This window comes from Neurospora crassa, linkage group IV, assembly GCF_000182925.2.
Source record: "Neurospora crassa OR74A linkage group IV, whole genome shotgun sequence".
Classification (NCBI taxonomy): Eukaryota; Fungi; Ascomycota; class Sordariomycetes; order Sordariales; family Sordariaceae; genus Neurospora; species Neurospora crassa.
The window spans coordinates 5,187,018-5,210,326 of record NC_026504.1 but is presented as its reverse complement, the minus strand read 5'-3'; the positions used below and the strand labels follow the sequence as shown (position 1 = coordinate 5,210,326).

At 50.7% G+C, this 23,309-nt stretch overlaps 8 protein-coding genes and 2 non-coding genes across 10 annotated transcripts; 7 read left to right on the top strand and 3 right to left on the bottom strand.

Moving 5' to 3' along the window:
- Positions 1 to 1,408: 1,408 nt before the first annotated feature.
- NCU08799 (hypothetical protein) lies at positions 1,409 to 2,492 on the bottom strand (the record flags this gene model as incomplete). Its single annotated transcript, XM_001727989.2, has 4 exons — positions 1,409 to 1,420; positions 1,498 to 1,887; positions 2,252 to 2,368; positions 2,427 to 2,492. 4 exons carry the CDS (start codon positions 2,490 to 2,492, stop codon positions 1,409 to 1,411), a joined length of 585 nt encoding a protein of 194 aa, XP_001728041.2.
- A 1,826-nt stretch (positions 2,493 to 4,318) lies between these two features.
- NCU08800 (hypothetical protein) lies at positions 4,319 to 4,921 on the top strand (the record flags this gene model as incomplete). The annotated part of the gene is made up of 2 exons (XM_956894.1): positions 4,319 to 4,378; positions 4,532 to 4,921. 2 exons carry the CDS (start codon positions 4,319 to 4,321, stop codon positions 4,919 to 4,921), a joined length of 450 nt encoding a protein of 149 aa, XP_961987.1.
- A 1,018-nt stretch (positions 4,922 to 5,939) lies between these two features.
- Positions 5,940 to 6,719, top strand: NCU08801 (hypothetical protein; the record flags this gene model as incomplete). The annotated part of the gene is made up of 1 exon (XM_956895.1): positions 5,940 to 6,719. The coding sequence occupies one exon, from the start codon at positions 5,940 to 5,942 to the stop codon at positions 6,717 to 6,719; it is 780 nt and encodes a 259-aa protein (XP_961988.1).
- Positions 6,720 to 7,567: 848 nt separating this feature from the next.
- NCU08802 (hypothetical protein) lies at positions 7,568 to 8,745 on the top strand. Its single transcript, XM_011396014.1, has 2 exons — positions 7,568 to 7,708; positions 7,813 to 8,745. The coding sequence occupies exon 2, from the start codon at positions 7,856 to 7,858 to the stop codon at positions 8,558 to 8,560; it is 705 nt and encodes a 234-aa protein (XP_011394316.1). The 5' UTR covers positions 7,568 to 7,708; positions 7,813 to 7,855; the 3' UTR covers positions 8,561 to 8,745.
- Positions 8,746 to 9,329: 584 nt separating this feature from the next.
- On the top strand, positions 9,330 to 11,491 carry NCU08803 (general amidase GmdA). The gene is made up of 3 exons (XM_956897.2): positions 9,330 to 9,712; positions 9,775 to 11,178; positions 11,265 to 11,491. Exons 1-2 carry the CDS (start codon positions 9,425 to 9,427, stop codon positions 10,738 to 10,740), a joined length of 1,254 nt encoding a protein of 417 aa, XP_961990.2. The 5' UTR covers positions 9,330 to 9,424; the 3' UTR covers positions 10,741 to 11,178; positions 11,265 to 11,491.
- Positions 11,492 to 12,043: 552 nt separating this feature from the next.
- On the top strand, positions 12,044 to 14,214 carry NCU08804 (iron-regulated transporter). The gene is made up of 2 exons (XM_956898.3): positions 12,044 to 13,625; positions 13,723 to 14,214. Exons 1-2 carry the CDS (start codon positions 12,183 to 12,185, stop codon positions 14,035 to 14,037), a joined length of 1,758 nt encoding a protein of 585 aa, XP_961991.3. The 5' UTR covers positions 12,044 to 12,182; the 3' UTR covers positions 14,038 to 14,214.
- An 856-nt stretch (positions 14,215 to 15,070) lies between these two features.
- NCU15642 lies at positions 15,071 to 15,186 on the bottom strand. Its single transcript, XR_897905.1, has one exon. It is a non-coding gene; the product is annotated as a 5S ribosomal RNA (ribosomal RNA).
- Positions 15,187 to 16,356: 1,170 nt separating this feature from the next.
- On the top strand, positions 16,357 to 17,141 carry NCU08805 (hypothetical protein; the record flags this gene model as incomplete). The annotated part of the gene is made up of 3 exons (XM_956899.3): positions 16,357 to 16,553; positions 16,648 to 16,660; positions 16,959 to 17,141. 3 exons carry the CDS (start codon positions 16,357 to 16,359, stop codon positions 17,139 to 17,141), a joined length of 393 nt encoding a protein of 130 aa, XP_961992.3.
- A 568-nt stretch (positions 17,142 to 17,709) lies between these two features.
- On the top strand, positions 17,710 to 18,571 carry NCU14104. The gene is made up of 2 exons (XR_897904.1): positions 17,710 to 18,226; positions 18,290 to 18,571. It is a non-coding gene; the product is annotated as a ncrg162 (non-coding RNA).
- A 1,162-nt stretch (positions 18,572 to 19,733) lies between these two features.
- NCU08806 (hypothetical protein) lies at positions 19,734 to 22,978 on the bottom strand. Its single transcript, XM_956900.3, has 7 exons — positions 22,865 to 22,978; positions 22,417 to 22,774; positions 22,157 to 22,358; positions 22,041 to 22,093; positions 21,672 to 21,965; positions 21,294 to 21,619; positions 19,734 to 21,234 (listed from the first exon to the last, which is right to left on the bottom strand). The coding sequence occupies exons 2-7, from the start codon at positions 22,475 to 22,477 to the stop codon at positions 20,842 to 20,844; spliced, it is 1,329 nt and encodes a 442-aa protein (XP_961993.3). The 5' UTR covers positions 22,478 to 22,774; positions 22,865 to 22,978; the 3' UTR covers positions 19,734 to 20,841.
- Between the last annotated feature and the right edge of the window lie 331 nt (positions 22,979 to 23,309).

The following is a 23,309-nucleotide window of genomic DNA, read 5'->3' as shown; positions in this document are numbered from 1 at the left end:
TTAATTATAATAGAAAGAAATCCGGAAGTAAAGAGGAATAGTTTTACTTCTTAGAATTATATAAAGGTTTTTGAAGATAATCTTCTTCCAAATTATCTTCCAGGGACCTTTTTTCAATAAGATAACGCCCTTATTTATAATACTAATAATATAAAGGAGTAGCTAGAGGAGTACGGGATTTGGATTATTTATTAGCTAGCCTATAATTTAGATCTCAACCCTATTAAATACGTTTAGAAAAAGATAAAAAAGATTCTAATAAAAGAATTCCTTAGGCTTTCGGAATTGACTAATAATAAAGCTAATATTAAAGTCTTTTATCGAACTTTAATTTAATATTGGGAAAGGGTACCTCAGGATTTTATTGACCGATTAGTAGAGTTGGTTCCTTGTTGGCTGGTAGCCGTTCGCCGGGCCCGGGGTTAGTATACTAAATATTGAAGCTACGAATCAGATCTTTCTATTAGACCTATTGGCTTTTTTATTCGATTTTTATTCGTTGAGAAAACCGGGATTGAACCTAGGGGTTTGGTTCGTGGGATTCCGGAAGTGGGCCGTGCACACAGACTTCTGGCACTACGCTGTATACGGTGCATTCGAAAGGTGGCCCGAGCTTTACCGTATAAACCTATACGACCACCTCCTCTATACAGCAACCGTACCAGAACAAACGCAGCCTAAATCGATTTGGTACTTTGCATGCCTGGGGTGGGAACGAGCCCCCCCTTCGGCAACAGACGGGGTGCAGCGCATCACCTTGTGTCGCGGCTCACTGAGCATGCAATTTCACGATAGTTGTCAAGATAGAATAAGAATGCGTGAGTTTACTGAGAAAAGAAAAGAAAAGAAAAGAAAAGAAATGGCAGTTGAGTAGGTGCGTACGCCGTTATCATATATACATGGCTTGGGGGGAAACGTGTTTGGATCATCGATATGCAGTGCAGTGAGGAATTGTTAATGCATGCCACGGATCAATCGATGTTCGACGCCTTGAGATGTGCGCTGGGAGCAAAATAGTGGGATTTGCCGAAGACGGTAAAAAGTACTTATCAATCAGGCAAAAAGCAAGGACAAAGCAGATGGGGGGAGTGAGTGACTGTCAATGTAGGAGGCGAGATGTCAAAGTCATGAGAACTCGATTGTCCCGCGATCTAGAAAGGTATGGACTTTATCGGTTTCATTGCCGCAGAACGAACACAATAGATACAAGTGGCCTCAAATTCGTGAATCAACTCTATCGCGAGGCAGGAAATCCGGTATATTGCTCCTGCAGTAGAGGATTCTGATCTCTGGTATTCCAGTCACGACGTAGCTGCCGGTCTTTTCCCCTAGTATACCTACATTCCGTGAAGGTGAACTTGATGTATGTGTTCTTTTTCTCAACATCTTTCAAAATTACAGCCTTCGGCTATCTGAAGACCTAAGATACGCGAACATAGTAGCGTAGTAGATGTGGGCAGTTCGGCACCAGGGTCTGCCATCATTAAATTGACCCACCCACTTCTCTCGGTGCGGCTCGAAGCGTTCTTCAGCTTCCCGATCCCATTCAAACAAAGTCATGGTGTGATCATTGGCTTTGTCGACCAAGATAATGCGTTTTTTGTGCAAGTGGCCATGGTAAAATGACATGAGGACGCAAGCGGAGCGTTGCACAATGTCACTTGGGCAAACAATGTGAAATTCGTCCAAGCTCTCAAAATCATACAAAGCTGTAGCGTCGCCGTAGCCAAACTCATCGCGCTTCAACTTAAGCCGCTTGATAGTTGGGGCAACGAACTTCAGATCGCGAAGTTCCCGCTTTCCAATATCGATCATGTCAAGATCGAGGTTCAACCAGACGTATCGAATCCGGGTGGTTTTGGGGACGGATTCGGGGATGCGTTGGACCTCAGAAAAGCACCGTCGGTACACTCCAATGTTACGTGACTCCCCCATTTATTTGGGGGGACATAAAATGTACAGAATCGGGCATATGTGTGTGGGTTTATGTCTGATTTCCTGGGAACCTAAAACCCAACTATGGCACGAGTCTTTACGGTAAGGCGGTCAGTATTGACTAGGCAGAATAATTGCAACATGTGAAGTGGAAGCGGAAGGAGCGGCTGCAGAGGAATGCATGATGATGGCAAAGTCAAATGGAAGACCGGTCGTCATTTTAGCACGTACCGTGACCCGACCTCTCTCCAGTCCACACTTCTGCTGCCATTTGATGCCGCGCAGTCAACCACGCCCCTCAGAGCAAGAACCATACTCTAGGTCGTGTCATCAACCTGTGGTCCGCCGAGACAACACCATTCTCGTCCTCGCCAGCTCCGTCCTGCATATCCCTAGACAAGGCGGCGATAGACGTGTCCAAATTCAGACTCTTCTTCAAACGCAGTACATTAGCGGAGCATACAGCATAGCTCTTACCTGCATTGTCGCACGTAAGTACGCTTCCCTTGTACTTCTCCTCCATCATGATGTTCTTGAACGATTTCTAACGACGCCATGTCTTCTAGGTGTGAACAACCTTTCGAGAACCCAGCAGATACGATGGATTACTGGGGGCGCACCTTCCATCCATTTCCACGGCTGCCGGCTGAGCTTCGTCTACAAGTTTGGGAGCAGTCGCCGGACGATTGGCGAGAAGTTGATGTCCGCGTCAAATCTGGACAGGGACCAGAAGGCCGGTTTTCTGTCCATCTTTTCTCGAAAACGCCAACTCCTGAAATCCTCCACACCTGCAGAGAGGCTCGTTACTCGGGAGCCTACCAGCAAGCCTTCTCGGAAATTCCCTTCCGGACAGGGGCAAATGAGCGAAGCTATGTTTGGATCAACTGGGACTGTGATAACATTCAGATTGGGAAAACGCCTTTGTACCATTATAGGTATGAGGGCATTCAGACATCCATCCAATACCTACACTTCGTGAGAGACAAACTGCATGACTGGGAGGTTGAAGATCTCAAGCGCTGTGTAAACCTCCAACAGATTACCATAATCTGTAGAACTGGGGCGAACAGTTGGCGACGAGCCTTCCGAGGTTGCCTGATCGATTGCGAGATTGAACTCACGGTTTGGGATGATCCAGATGGCTATCAGAACATGTACGGCGACTACGATGATTTGATTGACAGAGCCCTCGAAGACCCGCATCAGGAGTGGTCTGTCCAAATCACTCGGCGGTTTTTCCGTGGCTCCTGAAAACTTCCGCTTTTCATCCCATATACCTAAAGTATCTAAAACGGTAGACCTGGAAAATCGACAAGTTGGTCGTTGAAGCAGCTACTGTCTTCACGCGAGCAAGGGACAAGTCTCGGTGTTTTTCTTGATGAAACTCGAAAACGAGCGTCTCGAGTTAGATATACATCGACATGCGCCCTGATCACCCAACCTTCCTTCTCCCGAGCGTTTTGCAGGTATATAAGGTCCGGATAGGTAACCTGGGGAATAGCTAGCGACATCGTCAACTCTCTCCTTCGGGATGAACCTTGGTTGGAGAGGCCTCCCCTTACTCTACCTTGCATTCACTAGATTCTTCCCTTCTTCAGGCCAGAAAACCTTTAGTTACCCTTCACCTTTTCCTATTCTGTTCTATTTAATCCACCGCTCCCTTAATTTGCGTTATTCTTTGCACAGTTCTCTCACCACTTTGCTGGTGCCCTACACTCAACCCTGTCCATCGCGTCTTGCGACATTTGTTGTTGCGCACTCAACCACCTCCTCCAAGGCAATAACCCAGCTACTCTCATCATCCAGTTTGGGCCATCGACTGAAACTATCGCCCGCTACCCTGATTGAGGCGGATTCTCAGATTGCTTTAATCTGTGCTCAGCAATCGACACAGTTGGACTATTGTACGGAAGAGCGCGAAGTAGAAAGACATCGAGGCCAGGACGACATCTCGCATTCTCGACCTTGCGATCTTGCCAGCTCTAGTCCCTCGTGGCAACTGGATTGCTGCGTTGTGGGCGCCCGTTTGTCTGCGGTTGGCATTACTCCCAAAGATACGGGTTTCGAGGACGAAGCTACGTGCTCAGTATCTCTCCAGGCCTGGAGAGCCTCGAGACAGGGTGACGGCAAGACGTCGCTGTCAGCGTCTCTTTCTAGCGCAGTGCACTTGGGGCGCACGCAGCATTGATACCAGTAATTTTTCCGACCAGATCTGCATTGGTCTCATAGGTAATTATTTCTGACCTTCATCCGTGCCTGCTCTTCATCCTGACTTTGTTTCAAGTTCTGACAATGTTGCCATCTCCAGTTACCAGCAACTAGAATACCTACCTGGAGATCTCAGAGCACACGGGGACGGCTGCCCCCAAACCCTGCCGGCAACATGTCCACCACAGAGACGTTTCACCTATTCCCTTACCTGCCATGGGAGCTTCGTGCCATGGTATGGGAATTTACTGTTGAGACTCGCAGGGTTGACGTCCGTGTAGTTTGCCCGGTGCAAGGGACACTTCGCAGAGAATTGCGTTCGGTGAACAGGGTACCAGAGATACTCCAAGTTTGCAAGCAGTCCCGCTACCTGGGAGTGTACAAACAGGCATTCACTGAAATCCCAACGGGCACATCGGACTTCCAGCGAAAGTATGTTTGGATCAACTGGGAGTATGATACCATCCTGGCGGGGATGACCGAACTGCGCCACTTTGGGTACGAAAGCATCCAAACTTCCATTCAGCGGCTCGACATCGAGATACCACGGCTTTTACCTGGAGAGATCAAGATTCTTCAGGGCTTTGCAAAGCTCAAGAAGCTTGATATTCACGGCGAGATCTGGAATTTCCGATGGGTCTTTCGCCTGTTCCCCCTTGCATGTGGTCAGAAAAATATCATCCTACACGATATGCTGGACTTTCTTACGTTGAACAGCTTTGTCTGGGATGAGTTATGGGACGATCTGTGGGATGAAGACATACCTGTCTATGATTAAGATGTGTAACCACGTCTGTTCTCAGTGTATGCGAGGGCTATCTTGGCTGGCGCTGGAGACGCACCTTGGAAGGCAGATGAAACCAACACGCCTATCATGTTTGGCTTAATCGGCATGATTGCAAAACGAATTTCCATCTCCGAACGGAGAAAGAAACATGTGGCGATTACGAGAGGGGATTTACCTGTCTGAGTGCATTGTGGCTGTACGTACATAGGAAGACGATCAAGTACATCCGGCAATGGAGTATCACATATGATCGATACAGGTCGCTGCTCAATAAACATATTTTTTTGAGTCCTTCGGACTTCTCTTTGACCCGAGACACGTCACTATACATGGCGGCATAATTGAGGGGGGGAAATTGGGAAAATGAAATAATAAACGTGGATCGGCAGCAGAGACGCAGATGAGATGCAAGGCACCCTCTCTCTAGGCATGATACATGATCAATAAATCGGACTCCCGTATTGCTTCTGCGTGTGGATATTGTATTAATTCCATTTTGTTTCTACCTGAACTGCATAGAAGCAACGTCGCCTTTCACTTGACCTAGTATATATACCTTACCAGACTGCTCTGTGATTTTCTTCCCAAGTTTTCACCACTTTCCCAGAGTTATTCAAGATATTGTGGCCAATCAAGTCGACGATAAAGAGCATCCATCCATCACCACAGACCATCATCAGATCCGACAGGCTCTTTCACATATCTGACTCGTCTCGAAAGTTCACCAAAGACGGCGAAGGAACAACTAGAAGCCAACTTATCTCCCTCGGCAGTCTGTGACCGCCGACCATCACGATCAAGCTCCACACAATTTCGTCGCCTCAATCGCTTCCACGACAAGAGAATAGGCACAATCAGCTACCTTCCAGTTACTACCATATTCTACAAGGTATGTGTTAGCTCCGTGCAAGCAGACAATGGGCTAGCTCGTCCTCTTTTGCAAGTGTTAACATGTCGTCATCTTCTATAGCTACCTACCGACAAGACCTTTTCACGAACCACAAGCATCATGGCCAACACCTTCCCCAAGTTCCTTCAGCTTCCCTGGGAAATCCAACATCGCATATGGAAATATACTGTCGAGCCTCGGATCGTCAAGATTCGCAAAGTACAAGTCATGCACGCCAAATGCGTTAACTGCAAAGGCAGCAGCCCAGCTTACAAACTCGTCACGAGCACGCCGGTCCCAGCAGTGCTACAGACCTGCTATCAAGCCCGTTACAAACACAGACTGTACCAGCAGGTCTTTTCCGAGTTGGACACTGTCAGATCTGGCGAAGAGCGCCGATATGTCTGGATGAACTTGGACATCGACACGGTCGACGCGGGCTTCCTCACCGGGCTCACTCTATTCCATTTTCAGGATGTGGCACGATCGATCCGGCGCCTCAAGGTTGAGATCGATTGGATCTCGTGTGCATGTGGCGCGAGAGCTGCCCTCCACGCATGTTTTGGCAACTTGCAGGAGCTTGAGATGACCGTTTCGGACGAAACGTTTCTTGACCGGCAGTCTACAGCCAGAGAGCAGTTATGCAGCGGCTATATGCCACGCTCTCTGAAGAAACTTGTTGTACATACGACTGCGGACGGCTTGACGAGCCAATGGGATGAGTCCGTGGGCGATGATGATCCTCAACATATCAGATGGATACGAGATAGCGAGATCACGAGTGTTCAGCGGTTACTTCTGGAAAGTTATGCGGCTATTTTGAGCAAATGGCAGGAGCCGTACAAGTGCAAGTGTTGCTCACTAGGATACAGAGTGCTCTCGCCCCGGCGAAGTGGTTAGCAGCATGAGCGGGATCGGAGTGTGATGGTACGACGTGGCCGAAATCACTTTTCTGTATCAGGACGGGGGACTCTCATGTATCAGGCGGCGTCGTCAAATACGGCTTTATGAAGGAGGAAACAAATGTCTGTCAGGTAGACTTGGAAATATCAAGCGTTGGACTATTTATAACCACTTCAGCCAATATACTGTGTTGCTGTCCAACATATTCGAGTTACATATCTGTGATTGCTGTGTGAACGACCAGGTAGCGTAAGGATGAACCAAAACCTGATATAGACGGTCCGACGCAAGTCTCCTGAGTAACTTCAGTTCAAGGGGCTGCCTGTAGAGTTACCATGTGACTTGGCATGGCGATGTCGGATGACGTTTTGCCTTTGAAAGTTCGCTCCTTCCGCCTTCACTTCATTTCTCCTTCCCTTCCATTCACTCCAGCTTACCAGGTCAATGTCTGCCTCAGTTTTTCCCATGTTTGACCGCCTTTGGACCTGGACCACGCGCAAATTCACCTCTCAATTATCCTCCTCTCCTTCCACTCTTCTTGAGCTCTTCTTATCTGCTTCACGGACCGCGCACCGTTTTTCTTCCAAGCAACGCGGCGCTCAACCAACACCGCCTCTCAAGACTCTTAAAGCACGACAGAAAGCGCAACACATCACGACGTCCTAGGCCTGGCGTAGGCCGTTAGCGGCAGCACCTTCCTCACGTCAGCATCATCCTTTGCGACAGGCACGACTCCTCTTTTTTTCTCTGAGCTTGTCTCTGCCGACTCTCTCAACTTTTGCGGCAGTAACCGATCCGCGGCTGGCAGACACTCGCCCACTGGAAGACCTTATCCCGTCCCGCGCGGCGGACTGTCACACCACTCCTCTCCCTAGACCGGCACAAAGAGGCGGAGACACTTCCTCCAGTGAGAATCGGTAGCAAGCTTTTGCTTTCTGAGCCCTTCGTCTGGCCGTTTTTGTTGCTCGTCCAGTCAGCCATAGCAGGTAAGTATCGCGACCCGATCAGTCTGATTGCACTTTCCCTCCAGCAGTCAAATTTCTCAAGTTGTGTCTGATGTAAAAAGCGCTGACCAGATCGCCCGAGTCAGTACGAGGAGAGAGTCGCCACGTAATCGAGTAACAGCGAGCAAGATGGCTGCTACCAGTTTCCATCGGTTCATGTACCTGCCGTTTGAGCTCCGGGCTCTGGTGTGGGAGCTGACTGCCGAACCCCGTATCGTCGACGTTAATATAGTGTGCAGAGAAACTACACGAACCGACTACGGAGCACATGATTACAGAGTGCTAGAGAGAAACGTGAGTTCCTTTACACCGATCCCGGCAATCGTGCAAGTCTGTCGCGAAGCTCGTCAGCTGGGGGTTTATCGACAGCTCTTCTCCGAGTTGGAAGACGTGCGGGACGGCGGTGAACGGCGCTATGTTTGGCTTAACCTGGAGCTTGACATTATCGACGTCTGGAAGGCACCCTTGGGGAGCTTTATCCCTGTTGCAGCCTCGATCAAACGACTCAAGTTCACGAGGGATTCAGTCATCACTGAGGATATTATATGCCTTGGAAAGTGTGTCAACTTAAAAGAGCTGCATATAGACAGCTCTGGAGACTACTCGTTCAATTTCTATGAGGTGTTCAAGAGATTTCCTCTCCATTGCGGCATGGAGAACATTCTCATGGTTGACGCTTGGTTAGGTCTGGTACCACTAAAGGTGGAATATGTAAGTTACTATGGGAGGCAGTTTACGGCATGGACGCTAAGGAGAATCGAGACAGACCTAGAGTCTCGCGGGATTCAATGGGGGCTGCGAGGAGAGGCCGCTTCCGGTTCTGTCAACCTCTGAACATACAGCGTACATCTGACAAAAAGCTGGTAGAGTGAAGGTTGACGAAGGGGGATCACCGAGAAAGTTATAAAAGAAGGAAGTCGGCAGGTCCAAACAGCAGCGTATAGATGGGGAATAGGATCTCGTATCATGACTCTTTAGAAGCAGTCTTGGGTTCGCTTCAAACATGTACGTTCAATTTCAGATTCCACACAGCATTCGCCCTTCAAGGTCCATTCTATGTACCTCTAGGTTCAAACCCTTCCCACCAGAGTGAGAACCTACAACGAGGCCAGAAGGGCTTCATAGTTACGACCGCGGTGGCGGTGCTGGCCATGCTGTCGAAGGGCGATCTTGGCACGTCCAGGACAAAAGAAATTTGAACTCCAAAGTACGATGTCAACGGCAAATTGGCAAAGCGCTCACAAATGTGAAAGGCTGTAAACATCTATTGGAGATTATGAATGGCCATGAGAACGCATGAAAGTGGGAGAGGAATGAAACCCCTTACGATATTTACGGCGATGTTATGGTTTGAGTGGTATGGCCCAGCTGCAGTCCCCAATATTTTGTCCTGGATGAGCTTGGCTTCCACAGCTTCCGGGCCAGCTTGATAGCCCCGGCTATCAGCACCCGGAGATAACTTGGTCACTCCAGTGATTGGCTGTCTCGGACGGAATGCGGAGTAGACTAATAACAGTGTTATCAGTGGCAGCACTCGTCTCAAGCTCCGTAGCATCGCTCCCCGCAGTCGGCAGTCGTGATATCACAACGTTGATCTGCCTATAAAAGCCATGGATGACACAAGGAAATATCGAGGCTTCAACATTGACCTCGCTCATATAAAATCGGCCCTGAAGGCTCATCACTCCCTCTAAAACTATGACCACTGAATACCCCGTGCCTTGGGAGGCCCGTGCCGCGAAGAAGCGGGAAGACACTCTCGCAAAGATTCCGGCAGAATGGCGACTAAGTCCTGCCGACCTCGAACTTGCGGCCAAGCAGCGTGATCTTACGGGTCCTTTCATCGAGCGTTTTCTGGAGCCTGAGGTAATCGATATCGTCAAAACGGACAGTGTCCCTCTGGTCAACGACATAAGGGCTGGCAAGCGCTCGGCGGTAGAGGTCACGAAGGCGTTTTGCAAGACGGCGGCTATTGCTCACCAGATTGTTTGTATACCTCCTGTCCTTACTTACTAGTTGACGGCACACCAGCTAACAGAAACAAAAAGAACAACTGTCTCCTCGAAATCTTCTTCGACATCGCCATCAAGAGAGCAGAGGAACTCGATGAGTATCTCCGGGTAAACGGCAAGCCTGTCGGTTCTCTTCACGGCTTACCCATCAGCTTGAAGGACCAATTTCACGTCAAAGGCGTCGACACCACCATGGGCTACGTTGGCTGGATAGGAGGCAACATGGGCATCACCGACCCTACCAAGACACATCAAGTCGAAAGCCAAATCACCAAAGAGCTGCTAGCTTGCGGCGCCGTACTTTTCTGTAAGACCAGCGTCCCGCAAACTCTTCTCATCGGCGACACCTACAACAACATCATCGGCCGCACGCTCAACCCTCACAACAACAACCTCTCCTGCGGCGGATCATCAGGAGGCGAAGCGGCGCTTATGGCCCTGCGCGGGAGCACACTCGGCGTAGGCACCGACATTGGCGGATCGGTTAGGATCCCGGCCGCGTTCTGCGGTATCTTCTCCCTCAAACCGACTCCCGAGCGCCTGTCGTATCGAGATGCTGCGAACACGAACCCGGGGCAGAACACTTACCGCTCCACGCTGGGGTTTATCAGTACCTCTCTTGACGGATGCGAGCTTGCTCTTAAGTCTGTCTTGTCCACACGGCCATGGTTGCAGGATCCGGCCGTGGTGCCTATTCCTTACCGACAGGACGTTTTCGATGATGTCTTGTCTCGTGCGGACACAAGGGGCAGGGCGAAGGCAGACCACCGACCGCTGAAGCTGGGTATCCTGTGGAACGACGGCATTGTCGAGCCTCACCCGCCTATTCGCAGGGGAATGGCAATGGTCGCTGAGGCAGTGAAGAAGGCCGGACACAAGCTCGTGGACTGGAACCCGCCCTCCCACGCAACTGCTCTTAAGATCCACGTAAGTTTTCCACCCAAACGCAGAACCTGTTCCCCTCCTCCCAAGCCCGCCCGCCGTCACCGTCACCGTCACTAACAACACACACACACATGCTGCAGCACTCCTTCCTCCTAGCCGACGGCGCTCGCGATGTCCACGACCACCTCCTCCTCTCCGGCGAGCCCCTGATCGCCGACCTCCAAGCGTACTTCAACCTCCGAGACCCCATCCCGCTACTCGAGTACCAGGCCTTGACCGTCCAAGGACTTGCGTGCGAGCAGGCCTATTCGGATTACTGGAACTCCATGTCGGGAGGAGATGACGGACAGGAAGTCGACGCCGTCATCATGCCCGTCGCGCCGCACGCCGCCGTGATTCCGGGAAAGTATAATCACCTTGCTTATACCGAGGTTGTTAACTTGCTGAATTATAGCGCGGCGGTGATTCCGGTTACGAAGGCTGATAGGGGGGTGGATGGGGCTGATGAGATGTATACGCCGGTGAATGAGGTTGATAGGGCGAATTGGGAGTCTTGTGAGTGTCGATTTTTTTGATTTTTTGTCTTTTGGCTGGAGGGATCATTTGGTGTGTGACTGGAGCTGACGACGAGTAATATCTAGATGACCCGGAAATCTACCATGGTGCGCCGGTGGGGGTGCAGATTGTTGCGAGGAAGTTTGAGGAGGAGAAGGTATTGGGTATTGCGAAGGTGGTGCATGCCGCGCTTTTGAATGCCCAGTCTGCTTGAGGTTGCTGAGGAGGTGCTGGACTGCCGTCTTGGTCATCGGAGCCGGCGGCATCGATAGTCGTGGTTTGGCGAGATCTTGAAGGAGAGCCAACAGGGTGGGTGGGTTTGTAGGTATGACGACATTATCAATTCATGAGGTATGTCTGAATGATTGATGTGTCGCTTCTACGTAACGGAATAACATCATACTTCGGTGTTGTCGTGTTGATGATTAGTTGGAGAGACTCGACTCGACATGGGAAATGGAAATGGATGTGTTGTTGATGTCGGGTGTCGTGCGAAAGGAGGGGCGGCTTCCCTAAAATACAGTGGTCCCTGGAGAGCTTGCTAACGCGAGACCTCGGTAGAGACTCTAGGCGTCTTCCAACGAGGAATCTACAATTAGGGACATAATTTATTCAAAGAAATATATGGCAGTCGATAGTAGCCTTGCATACTCGTAACTTTCCCGGCATATCTTCTTCTCTCTTGTAATTCTTCAATTCTTCAGTAAAACCCCATCCATGAACCTCTCTAACAGATGAGCAGCGGATGGTGCGGGAGGACGCATTGCGGGTGCACGGACCACCACGCCGACAGATGCTACACAAAATTGTGTTGTTCCCGTCCTTCTTTTTCCGCTTCTTCCACATCACAACCAAATTACAACATCTTTGTTGTACACACTTTTCGCTGTCCAGATATTTTTTGGTGCAGCTTAAACTCCTGTTTCTCTTAAACCCCTTATCATATCATTCCTCGACGATCTTACTCAGGGCAACTGACGCCGAAGCAAGCGCGCGACGGCGGGATGGACGGCTGGATTCAGTCGACCGAGCCAGCTCGCAAAATCACCGGCGACGACATCAACATCGAACTAGCCGATTATCTTCCAGCCCAAAATAATGTGTCAAAATCAAGCTCGGTCATAGAGCCTACCACTGAACCGCCACTTCACGCCGAATCGAACAATACCGGCACCGCCAATCCTGCAGGCGATAATGACCTCCCCCCTTCTTCTACAAGTCCTCCAGTCCCCATCCCAATAGGAATTTCGCGCTCCCTAACCCTCCGCCTCTACACCTCCCACTTCCTGTCTACCTGGAACTCCCGCCTCTTCGAAGCCGGCGTCGTCTACTTCCTCGCCTCCATCTTCCCCGACAACCTCCTCCCCGTCTCCCTCTATGCCCTCTCGCGCAACCTTGCCGCCATCCTCTTCGCTGTGCCGGTAGGCCACTGGATCGACACTGCCCACCGGCTAACCGTCGTCCGCGCTTCTATCGTGGGACAGCGCCTCGCCGTTGCTGCTTCGTGCGGTCTTTTCTGGGCGTTACTGGAGTTGCGGCTGGGATGGAGGCAGTCGCCGCTGGTGGATGGCTTGTTCGGAGCTAGTGTGCTGCTGGCGTGCGTGGAGAAACTGGCGGCGGGCGTGAATCTTATTGCGGTGGAGAGGGATTGGGTGGTGGTGATTACGCAGGGGAATGAGGAGGCGAGGAGGAAGATGAATGCGCGCATGCGGAGGATTGATTTGTTTTGCAAGTTGCTCGGGCCGTTGACGGTTGCCTTGGTTGCTGCGGCGTCGGTGAGGGCGGCTGTGTATGCGACGCTGGGGATGAATCTGGCGTCGGTCATGGTGGAGTATCTTTGCATCGAGACCGTGTTTCGCAGAGTCCCGGGGCTCGGTCGTCCTGCTCCTCCCGGTAAATCAGTCGGTCAGTCGCTGGAGACGCTTTCGGGGGCTGTCTTGAGGCGGGACGGTGGTGCTGCTACTGATGGCCGTACCCCTTTCCAGCTCGGAAATTGGATTCGGAGCGTATCATGGCGCAAGCTGCTCATGATTCCCTCCTTACGCCTGTACTTTGGCCATCCAGCTGTTATCCCCTCGCTTGCGCTTTCGCTACTGTACCTCACCGTACTCTCCTTCTCAGGCCAGATGCTGACGTACCTACTCGCCTCCAACCTTAACCTATGGCAAGTGGGCATCATCCGCGGCATCTCGACAATCTTCGAACTCAGCGCCACTTGGATCGCGCCCCGTCTAATGAAGCGCATCGGTGTCCTCCGCACAGGCTTGTGGTCCATCACCTGGCAAGTGACCTGGCTAGCCGGCGGCGTCTCTTGCTTCTTTTACTACTACGGGAAGGGCTATGAGGCAACCAGCCTTATGACCGCTGTTGGTCTCGTTGTTGCCGTGGCTTTCAGTCGTGTCGGTCTTTGGGGTTTTGACCTCTCGGTGCAAAACATTGTGCAAGATGTAAGACCCATGTCCTTTTCATCTCCTTCCACACAAAAAATCCCTGTCTACATGAGCTTAGCGTTGCTACTAACCACTGGGTTTTCCCCGGATACAGGAAGTGGAAGACAATCGCAGAGGCATCTTCTCCTCAGTGGAAGCCTCGTTCCAGAACATGTTCGACATGTTAGCGTGGGCCCTTACTATCATCTGGCCAAACCCCAATTCTTTTCAGTGGCCAATTGTCATCAGCGTCGCGGCGGTCTATGCGGCTGGCGGACTCTTTGCCCACTTTCTACGCCGTCGTAGAGGCCATCTTCTGCATCCCCCGGCATGTATCAAAGCCAAGCATCGTAGGAGCAGCTTGCATCCATTTGGGTTGGGATGGGCTCGTCGTTCCAGGCGCAGTGCCAGTGATTCCATTATTCTATAATCACCTGTGGTCGGTTGGACTGTTGATTACTTATCTCTTTTGGAAGTCTGTCAATATGGCAGGAGACCGCAAGGCCATGACCGCAACGTTAGAATATCCTGTACCTGGCAAGCCAACCAAGCTCTCACAGCCTTGAAGTGCGCCGATGATTCCGCTATCCAAACCAATGTCGTTGCCAGCCGTCTGACATCCTAACTGTCATATATATGCAAAATGGCCGAAGCCTTGTGGCTCACCCGCCATAGGTTTGCCGCATCTTCGTAATGGTTGGTTCAAGCCTTACGCTTCAACTTGTAGGCTGGCCTATAAACCACGTTCTTGGTCGTAATGATCTCGATGACTGATTTGAAGTTCCATGTATCTACAAGTCTGGCATCTCGCTCCCATGGATGCTAGCTCTTATTTTGATGGACAGTACCAATATAGTTCCACTCGTAAATGCATTTCTCTGTCCTCTCTTCTATCAGCGCACACAACAGACAGAGCAAAGCTCTAATGGAGAAATGAATGAACAGATAAGTGCGCCGATTCTTCGCGCAGCTGGGAGAACAAGGCTGGTTCCATCTACTGTATTGCACCTAGGCCTTCTATATATGTATCCAAAAATATAACAATACCTTGCTGATGTCGACATTTAACTGACATGAACCATTTATGGGCAAGGACAAGAAGTAGTGGCTGCTTGGGAGGTAGCTATTGTCTGAGAGGCGAGAGGTTGGATTTTGCATGGCCAATCGGTCATACTGCGTGTGAATGAGGCTTGCTTGTCTGGATCTAGGTGATGCTGATGGATTTTTTATACCATTATATGGCTCTTCCTCGTACTGATTTCTCGTAATTCATGCTCACACCATCCCCATACTACTCTTGCAGGGTCTCTGGTGAAGTCGCATTCTGGAAACACCCCTGTCGCTGACTTCTTACTGATGCCGAACCATTGCTGTGAAAGATTATAAAAAGATCAAGAGAGACAAGAAGGATGGAAGCATCAAAGATACGTGAGAAGGAAAAAAGAAGATAGCGGGAAGAAAAAAACATACAACACCAGGGATTCGCTGGTCGTCACCGACCCAACTACTAGTCTGGCCCTCACTGGCTTATCTATAGGAGAGCGGACGGGATCCCGAGTTTTCCAGTGGGTATGGTCGTATATGCTTAGTTGCTGGCAGAAAATGCATTATATTCCCAAAGTAGTCTCCCAAGAGCATCGCCGAGGGGGGCACTACCATGTCGGTCCGTAACATATCTGTCTGGGTGTCATCTACCCCAAAGCTACGGCTACCTAGGCCAGAATCGTCAAAGATAAGGAACACGGGAGGCTTGTAGACAAATTCGAGTCTCAACAAATAACTTGTTTCCCAGGTTTATCAACAAGCCATCCGCAGCAGCAAGAATCAAAATCCGAAGTCTAGATCGTCTGCGCTAGAAACACAACGGATTCTTCTCCCCACGTCTATCTACGTAGCATGGTCCCATCCCCCACACTCCATCATCCGATGTTTGTATGCGGCTCAAGGGCCGTTGCAACGTTCGGAAGCCGCGGGGATGTGACCATGTGGGGCCCTCGGTATCAGTATCGTTCGAGGTGTGGTTTGAGATTTGGAATTTGTTGAGGGGAAGCTGCACGGGGGCCGGCGGAAATGGAACGGGCCGAACGAGATTCAGTGAGGGGCAGAGATATGATCCTTGAAGAATGAGCGTGTGTGTGTTCAAGGTCTCTTGTAATACTGTATTTAGAAAAGGAGAGTGGTGTGAAGGGTATGGTCCGAAGTCTGAAGTGTCAGAAACTGAAAATGTCGTCAAGTGGAAGGTGTCGTTGATCCGAGGGAAGAATGACAGACACAACAACCAAGCCAGGGAAGTCCCACTTGTAGGGCGTAGCGCATGTGAAATTGTGGATTGGTACTTTTGGTTCAGGATAAAATGGCCAATTTTTTTCTTACCTTTTTTGACAGGTGATATCTGCCGATTTTTGTCGGCCTGGTTGTTCCGGTTAAACGGTTATTATCAAATTTCGGAGTCTGCACCGGGAGAATAACAAAGTCTTTCATAGGCCCTCCCGAACAAAAGCAAAGAAAAGCGTACTTTTTGTTTTCGTGCTGTAATGTAATCGTATTCAACATTTTGTGTTTCGGACATTTTCGTCACTTGTGTCGAACACACCAAATAACCATCATCGATCTCAACCACCAACCACGAACATCAGCAAGCACCGACCTCCCAAACAACAACCAGCCAACCAACCAACCATAGAATCAACCCCTGCGTCCGTCAGCTGCGTAAACACGTGTGAAACAACGACACCTTTCAAAGCTAGATATGAACCACTCAACCGACGCACATAATTCTGATGGCAACATCGATTCAGTCCTTCGTTCGTTCGTTGGGCCGTTCTGCCCTACCCGTGCCACCAACGAACAACAACAACAACAACAACAACAACAACAACAACAAGCCTCTTTGACAATTACATACCCACAAATGGCTGCCTGCATCGAACAACCGCGACAACTCCAGTATGTACAACCCCACGGGGAATTGTCCCTGCATGGCCGGTCGGTCTGCAACTTCATATCTGCATACCACAACCTGTCTTTGCGGAAAAGGAAGGTGTCATGGAGACGTATGTATCGATTTATCTCTTTACCCTCTGCGAACAGGTCCATCTTTCAAACGAGTGTGTTATTGCCGTACCGTGTCATATTGGATGTTGTAGTATCACGCCGTTACTCGGTCGTTGGGTACTTCACCCCTTTCCTTGAGCCCTCCTCCAAGTGGTGGTTGATGAACTGCCTAGTCTAGCTTGGCTACTCCGCCGGTGAAAGTTTGAGCAAGTAAAACTTGAACAAGGCAGGTACTGAGGTCCTTGTTAGGAATGGAAGGCGAAGATAGGATATAGCGCGGCGACGGTTAATAAACAGTTTTGCCGGTTCCGATTTGCCTCGCCTTCGCCATCCAGTCCCAATAAGTCCCAGTCCCAGTTTCACTGCCCCGTCCCTGGAACGCGGCTCGAGGCTCAAGTCGATGTCGTCCGAGGTGTACAAGTGGACCTATCTGGGGACTCCAGATTCCAGACTCCGGAGGAGTCCAGAAGCCGGGGGTAATTTGGGGTAACGTACAGGGATTGCACGTGAAAAAGATACATACATAGGTACGTGGAAATATTGTAATTTCTGGGACAGACAGACAACATTCATACGGCCTACGGAGGGTTGTCCAGGGGACTTGATACGGGCCACGAGGCTTAAATCGAGGACCGGGACATGAAAGATGAAAACATATGATGGCCAATAGGTAGGTAATGCCCCCAAATATGTACCATGTGAATGTCAAGACACTACCCGACAGATCGGAAGTGAGAGTCCAGCAAATCAACTATTGACTGGATTCGGACATTGGACCCTGCCAAGCACGCAATCTACACGTGTACATACAAATTGGGGCACTGGGTTTAGAGAAGGAAGACTGGATAGTACGCACTGTGATCTGGACCCTACAGGTCTTACTTACTGCTGGTGAGAATCCGTATAAAGTTGACATGTCAGGCCTGACATGTGATGGTATTACACGTGTAATTGATATAAGCTGCTCACTGCGGAGGTTAGATAAGGTAGGCAGTGTGTTCTGAGAAGCTACAACGAACATTAACCTACCTCGACCTAAATTTGTGTGAAAGGGAAATGCTACGCCGCATAAACCGCGGCCTCAAGACATCCTGGAGCTAGAGGATGTAGTGTACGCTCTTGGGCACCAACAGTTGGGATTATCTCGACACAAACCTTTGTCAGAGTTGTTACTCTTCACACCCTCCCATTATTCCCGGCCAGTTTGCGACAAGTTAGGAGCATGCTACCCAAATCTTCTACTTCCACGTCGGCCGACCACTGACTGTCTCGTACCTACCTACTCTCTCCATGTCGCTCGTGGCGACCATACATGCAGCTACCTAGCCACCTTGGTGAAATCGAGATTATCCTGGACGTAACACAGCATAGGCTCAAATTCGTCCGTCCCAGTTGAGCCGCTAAGCCGCCGAGCCGAGCCGTTGTGTCACCACTCCTCACCGTTCGGTTCTGTGGTTGATGCTAGGTATATAATCCCCGTCGGGTAACTGAAGAATGGAGATGGACTTCAGCGGAACGGTACATATACGGGCCGGGCAAGGACTGATACACATATGACTAGGCATGTAGGTATTGAGGTGATTCGAAGAGTTGGAGTTCCCGTATCTGACTAATGGCTGCCACGATAGAGATGCGAGGTCCACGTTCGTTCTCGACTATTGAGTCCAGGAGCAAGCACACCAGATAACTGGCTGACTGTACGGCGTACCTACGTAGGTATGTATATACGTACATCTCATGTCGCCTCATACCTCTCTATATTAGACGGCTGTTGTACAGGCGGCAGAGTCGCCACATTGAGCGACGTTCAGATCGGATCGGCCCTGCCACCTTGACTTTGCAAGGCAATGGAAGGCAAGCAGCAAGGAGGAACACAATATTGCGACTCTCGCTTGTCTTTGGCGAGGTTCAAGTTTCCCTGTTTTCCACATTGGCTTTCATCACATTCATTTTCGAAGATGGAATTCTTGCGCACCCCTTTGAACGAAGCCGGATGTGAAGCCCCGACTGGACGTCCAACCTCGGGACGGCAAAGATAGAAGCTCTTTGACCGATGACCGCAATGGCGGCCCTCCTCGGCAACGCAATGGCTTCTTCATCCGGAACTTGGAACGAAGCCATTGAGACCGGTGCAACTCCGGAGGTGATTGCTTGTCTAATGTGCCGCCGCCGTGTGCGGAAGCATTATAAATCATCAATCATGTTTGAAGGGATCTGGTTTCGGTCGACAGATCGCACGATGCCATGCAGTTGGGTGGATAGTATGTACAGGACCCTCAACTCCGTAAGGTAGAGGTAAGAAACAAAGAACGAAAATAACACGGAACAGAAAAGCGTTCCCTTTGTTACAATCGTCGCAACTGAATGTGTTGTCGATGCAGCAGCAGCAGCACCAACAGCCTTAGCCGCAGCCGCAGCAGCAGTTTCCCTAGGGCCAGTTGCATTCAGTTGTTGTTCTTGTTGTTGTTGCATTGCCCCTGAGCAGGTTGCGTTGCTTCACTGTCCAGCAAAGCACTGACTACACTACACTACACTACACTACACTAGTGTAGACAGATGGAAATAGTCGGCCCTAAGAGACTTCGTAATCGATCCAGCTGGTAGTTTGAAGTTCCCTTGCCTTTCGGACGGACCCGATCCGGCCTGGTGTGGCCTCGCTGTCTCGCGCTCTCTCGCTGTTTCCGACGGACCTTCTCACCAGTGGCAGTGACACTTGAAGAGGTACGGTCCACGTGTAGTGTCATAGTAGTGGGCGGACGGTCCAGGGGAAATTAGGCAATTGGTGATGGTGGTAGTTTACCACGGCATCACCTAAACACGTGTCCGTTATGCAATTGTCTTTTGGCTCCATCGTGAAGTGCTCGTATCAGTGTTTGACTACGACGAATGGAGTCTTCCGGCCGGATCGTACACTACACTACACACACAAATCTGCGTTTCGGCATCACCAATGGATGCATCGTACAGCCCCAGTGCCGTGCCGTGCCGTAGAGAGATCGTCTGATTGGAACGTCTTAGTTGTACGATTGTGCCTGAAACTTTGGCGTACGGTATCAGTATTACGTACCGTAAGTACAGAGTATCATTGTTACGAGCAGCAGGTTACTTGCCTAGGGTTTTGGACTCCACCTTGCTCTTGGCAGGTAGCAGGGCCTGGTAAGAAACAAAACCCTCCTCACCCCCTCAACCCACACAGACATCCCACACGCCCACAATCAGCCCGCCCCCAAAACCTCAAAGAGAGAGGGAGAATCCCAATAGGAAACCCCGACGGATTCCCCAGACCCCCGTTTCAACTGCGCCTGCCCCGGCTCCTTGCGAGTTGCCAATCCTGAGTGGGAAAGAGAAAGTAGAACTGAACGCCAAGGACCCCCAAGGCACCGGCATGCCCGTGCCCCGGTTTTCTTCTTTTTTTTTTTCTTTCTTTTTTTTCGCTTTCTCTGTTTTTAGCGGAGAAATTGCGGAGCCTCTTCAAAATGCCATCGGCAGATGATGCCGAGATCCGGCATAAGGCCGAGGGAGGCACCGCCCTCATCAATTGGTTGTTGGTCTGATTTTAATCGATTCATCATCCCAGCAAGCGAACCTCGACCGACCGAGGCAGAGAAAATTTTGAGTTTCAATGCCATGCGCACGTTCGCGATCGCTTGATTGCAACAAGTTTGAGATGGCGTCGGCGCATCAAGTAGAGATTTCGCCGCAAACCTGGTCCCTCCCGATCTCCCCCGTGGGGGCCCCAAACACCAGCAACCGCAATTGATTCGGGGAAACACACAGCAGAAAATTTTGGCAAGGAGGATACAGAAACAAAGAGGCCATCAAGGTTCCTGCACGGAGTTTTTGTCAGACTATCGCCCGGGGTTTTCTCCATACCTTTCTCCATCGCATGAGCCTTGCTTGACAGTCATGTCAGGGGAAGCCTGCTGTTGCTCCAGATGCAAAGAATGGAGGGGCGCCAGCTCGGCGAGAGGCCGAGGGAAACTGGAGAGGTGGGGCGCTCTGGAGAATCCGGAGACAGCTGGAGATGAAGAGATGTCATGAAAACTGGGGAATGGTAAGACCAGCGTAGCCTTCGTTCAGGGGTGCATGTTACGATACCAGTGATACCGAGTGTGACCGGCAGTCTCGACTCCGTTCTCTGCGTGACTGTTGGATTCTGCGGCTCAGCTGTGGCTAAGACTCACCAGTCGGCCTGAGAATCCTGAATCTCCCGATCACGGCCAAAGACCTTACTGGCGAGCTGTGATTCGTCCGCCGTGGTGTTGAAGGCGGCGTCTGCGTCTTCGTCACCTGCATCTTCGGCTTTGTCAGATCCCTCTTTCTCCTCTTCTGGCTCCTCATCCTCTTGGTCGCTTTCAGGCTCTGGAACAAGAAGAATGTCCTCGCTTCCCTGCCACTGCGAGGGCGGAGGCGGCACGGCTTCGTCGTCCTCTTCCTGCCAACCGTAATCCTCCTCATCATCGCTATCGGCTATCTCCAAAGTGGTGTCACCCAACTTTCGTTTCGTGCTCGGTGTAGACAAGTGGTTTGGTAGCGGTTCACTGAAGTCGTATTCGATTGTAACCAAGCCGCTCTGATATATGACATGTCAATAACTAAGCAGACTTGTAACTGGGTGGGGAGTAGGTATACCTCTTCGATATCAAAGGCGCAGATAGTGTCAACAGGTGCTTCGCTAGTCTTCCCATTGAGTTTTTGCACTCCAACAAGACGCAAGCCCTGCACTTTTGCGTCACTGAACGCTAAGTTGCGGTACAGCACAAGTCGGGTAGAAACTCCCTGCTCCCATACGCTGGCGTTTATAGCCGGCACAAGAGTTGCTCCCCGTTCTACCTGCATCACCTTTGTTGCGCATTGTGTGAGAACAACGATAGCTATGTCTCTCGTGGCGGCAAGTTTTTGAAGTGCGCCGATGATGTACTGCAGTACTTGCAACCTCCGAGCGGAAAGAGATGGAACTTTGAGACTGTCAGACCAACGCCATGCTTTGCTTGGGTGGGGGGAACGTACCTTTGTTTCCTTTATTATCCACCAGCTTCTTTTGCTCTGGTGTCCTTGGAAAGGCATGATTTACCAACGCGGATAAAGAATCGACCACTATAAGCGATGTGTCTTGCGGTATGCAGCTGGGCGTAGGTCGACATAGAAGAGCGATCAAGTGAGGTAGACTGAGGCATGTGTAGTGCGTGAGAACATCGAGGCGCTCATCGACTGTCGCATCTTCCTGTTCCCCTTCATTGTCCCTCTTCACTTGGGAGCCAAGGACAGAGCGCAGACGCTCAATTGGAACTCGGTGAAATCCATCTGTATCGGGAAGTTAGGGCGGATGGTTAGTGCGCCCGTAGGTTAACAGCACAATCACTGCATAAACGGACCTACCTACCCAAACGACACCTTTGCCCTCGCTCAGGCAGTTGGCTGCAAGTTGTATGCTGTATGGTATCAGTTAGAATGAGAAGCCACTTGCTTTGCTTCGATGCGAACGGTCAACTCACCCGAAAGCAGTCTTTCCGACGCCAGGAGGCCCCCAAATCTCAGTGACTTGACCCTTCTGTATTCCTCCAGTGACTATTTCGATGTCCAGACTCGGTTTCAAAGCGGCATCGAGGGCATCTATGCTGGTAGGAATGAAAGGCGAGTTGTCTCCATCGTTCAGGTCATCCAAGGCATCGGCAGCGGAGACGGTAGGCATGCGATCTTCACAGGATACGTCAGCGATTGGGGATTTACGTCTACGGATGTCAGGGCATCTCACGCGTTGAAGGGAGATCATCGAAGCTGGCGACATCATGGCCATGTCTTTCGTGGTAATCCATCTTGCCCGGAGAGCGTGGACTGGGTGACGGCGGAACAGTCCAGTCTGGGTGTAGGTAATAACGGCACCGTCCAAGTCGGAAATCGGGAGCGGAGAATGATAGGGCAGCCCCGTTTTTTCCGGCGGCTGCGGTCACTGTCAAAAAGCTCGGCGTCGGCTGCTACACGTACTGTAGCGCGTACGCCGGAGGCGGCTAAAGGGCACTTGGTGTAGATCCGGGGGAGGTAAGGACTCGACGATCATCGGTGTTCCGGCCGGAGCGCGGGGAGGGTCGCGGTTTCGCAAGGTACGTACACCTCTGCCGGCATTTGAATCTAAGGTTAGCGTGGTGAACTGCAAGGTGGCGATAACTTTATCTTTCGTACAAAAAGATGGCTGCTTTGCTCACCTCCAATGCCCTGAAATTTGCGAGTGGCGGTACCACCCCAACAAGTAATATGCCGGCAGAGGTGGATGTAGTGTAGCTGGGCCACCTTGATCTTGCTGGCTTGGTCGACGTCAGTCTCGTCGCGACGTTGGAGATGCCAAGTATTCTATTTGGGAGAGCCGGTGCACATCCCGCAGGGAGAGGGTGAAAGGGCTGGTATGTATGTTCGTACCGTTACGGTAATGGTGATTCAGCGTTGCTGAATTGGGACGACGAACGGGACAAGTGACAGACACATTTACAGCCAGGCCAGCGACGTGCATGTGCAAGGCTGGCTCCAGGCAGGTCCGGCTCTTTGACAGTATCTTATCGATACGTACTTTTACGAGCAATCCGTTTCAGGATGTACCTTACGAACCCGGCCGTGGTTGAAATTTCCAGGTTTTCTTTTCGGTCCGTTGTTCTG

Bases quoted from the DNA above. Each gene is read 5' to 3' on its own strand.
- NCU08802 (XM_011396014.1), top strand. From the start codon at position 7,856: ATGGCTGCTACCAGTTTCCATCGGTTCATGTACCTGCCGTTTGAGCTC.
- NCU08803 (XM_956897.2), top strand. From the start codon at position 9,425: ATGACCACTGAATACCCCGTGCCTTGGGAGGCCCGTGCCGCGAAGAAG. The intron at 9,713-9,774 runs GTTTGTATACCT...AGAAACAAAAAG, and splicing joins CGGCTATTGCTCACCAGATT to AACAACTGTCTCCTCGAAAT.
- NCU08804 (XM_956898.3), top strand. From the start codon at position 12,183: ATGGACGGCTGGATTCAGTCGACCGAGCCAGCTCGCAAAATCACCGGC. The intron at 13,626-13,722 runs GTAAGACCCATG...CCCCGGATACAG, and splicing joins TGCAAAACATTGTGCAAGAT to GAAGTGGAAGACAATCGCAG.
- NCU08806 (XM_956900.3), bottom strand. From the start codon at position 22,477: ATGGATTACCACGAAAGACATGGCCATGATGTCGCCAGCTTCGATGAT. The intron at 22,359-22,416 runs GTGAGATGCCCT...TATCCTGTGAAG, and splicing joins CGATGATCTCCCTTCAACGC to ATCGCATGCCTACCGTCTCC. The intron at 21,966-22,040 runs GTAGGTCCGTTT...TTCCCGATACAG, and splicing joins CAAAGGTGTCGTTTGGGTAG to ATGGATTTCACCGAGTTCCA.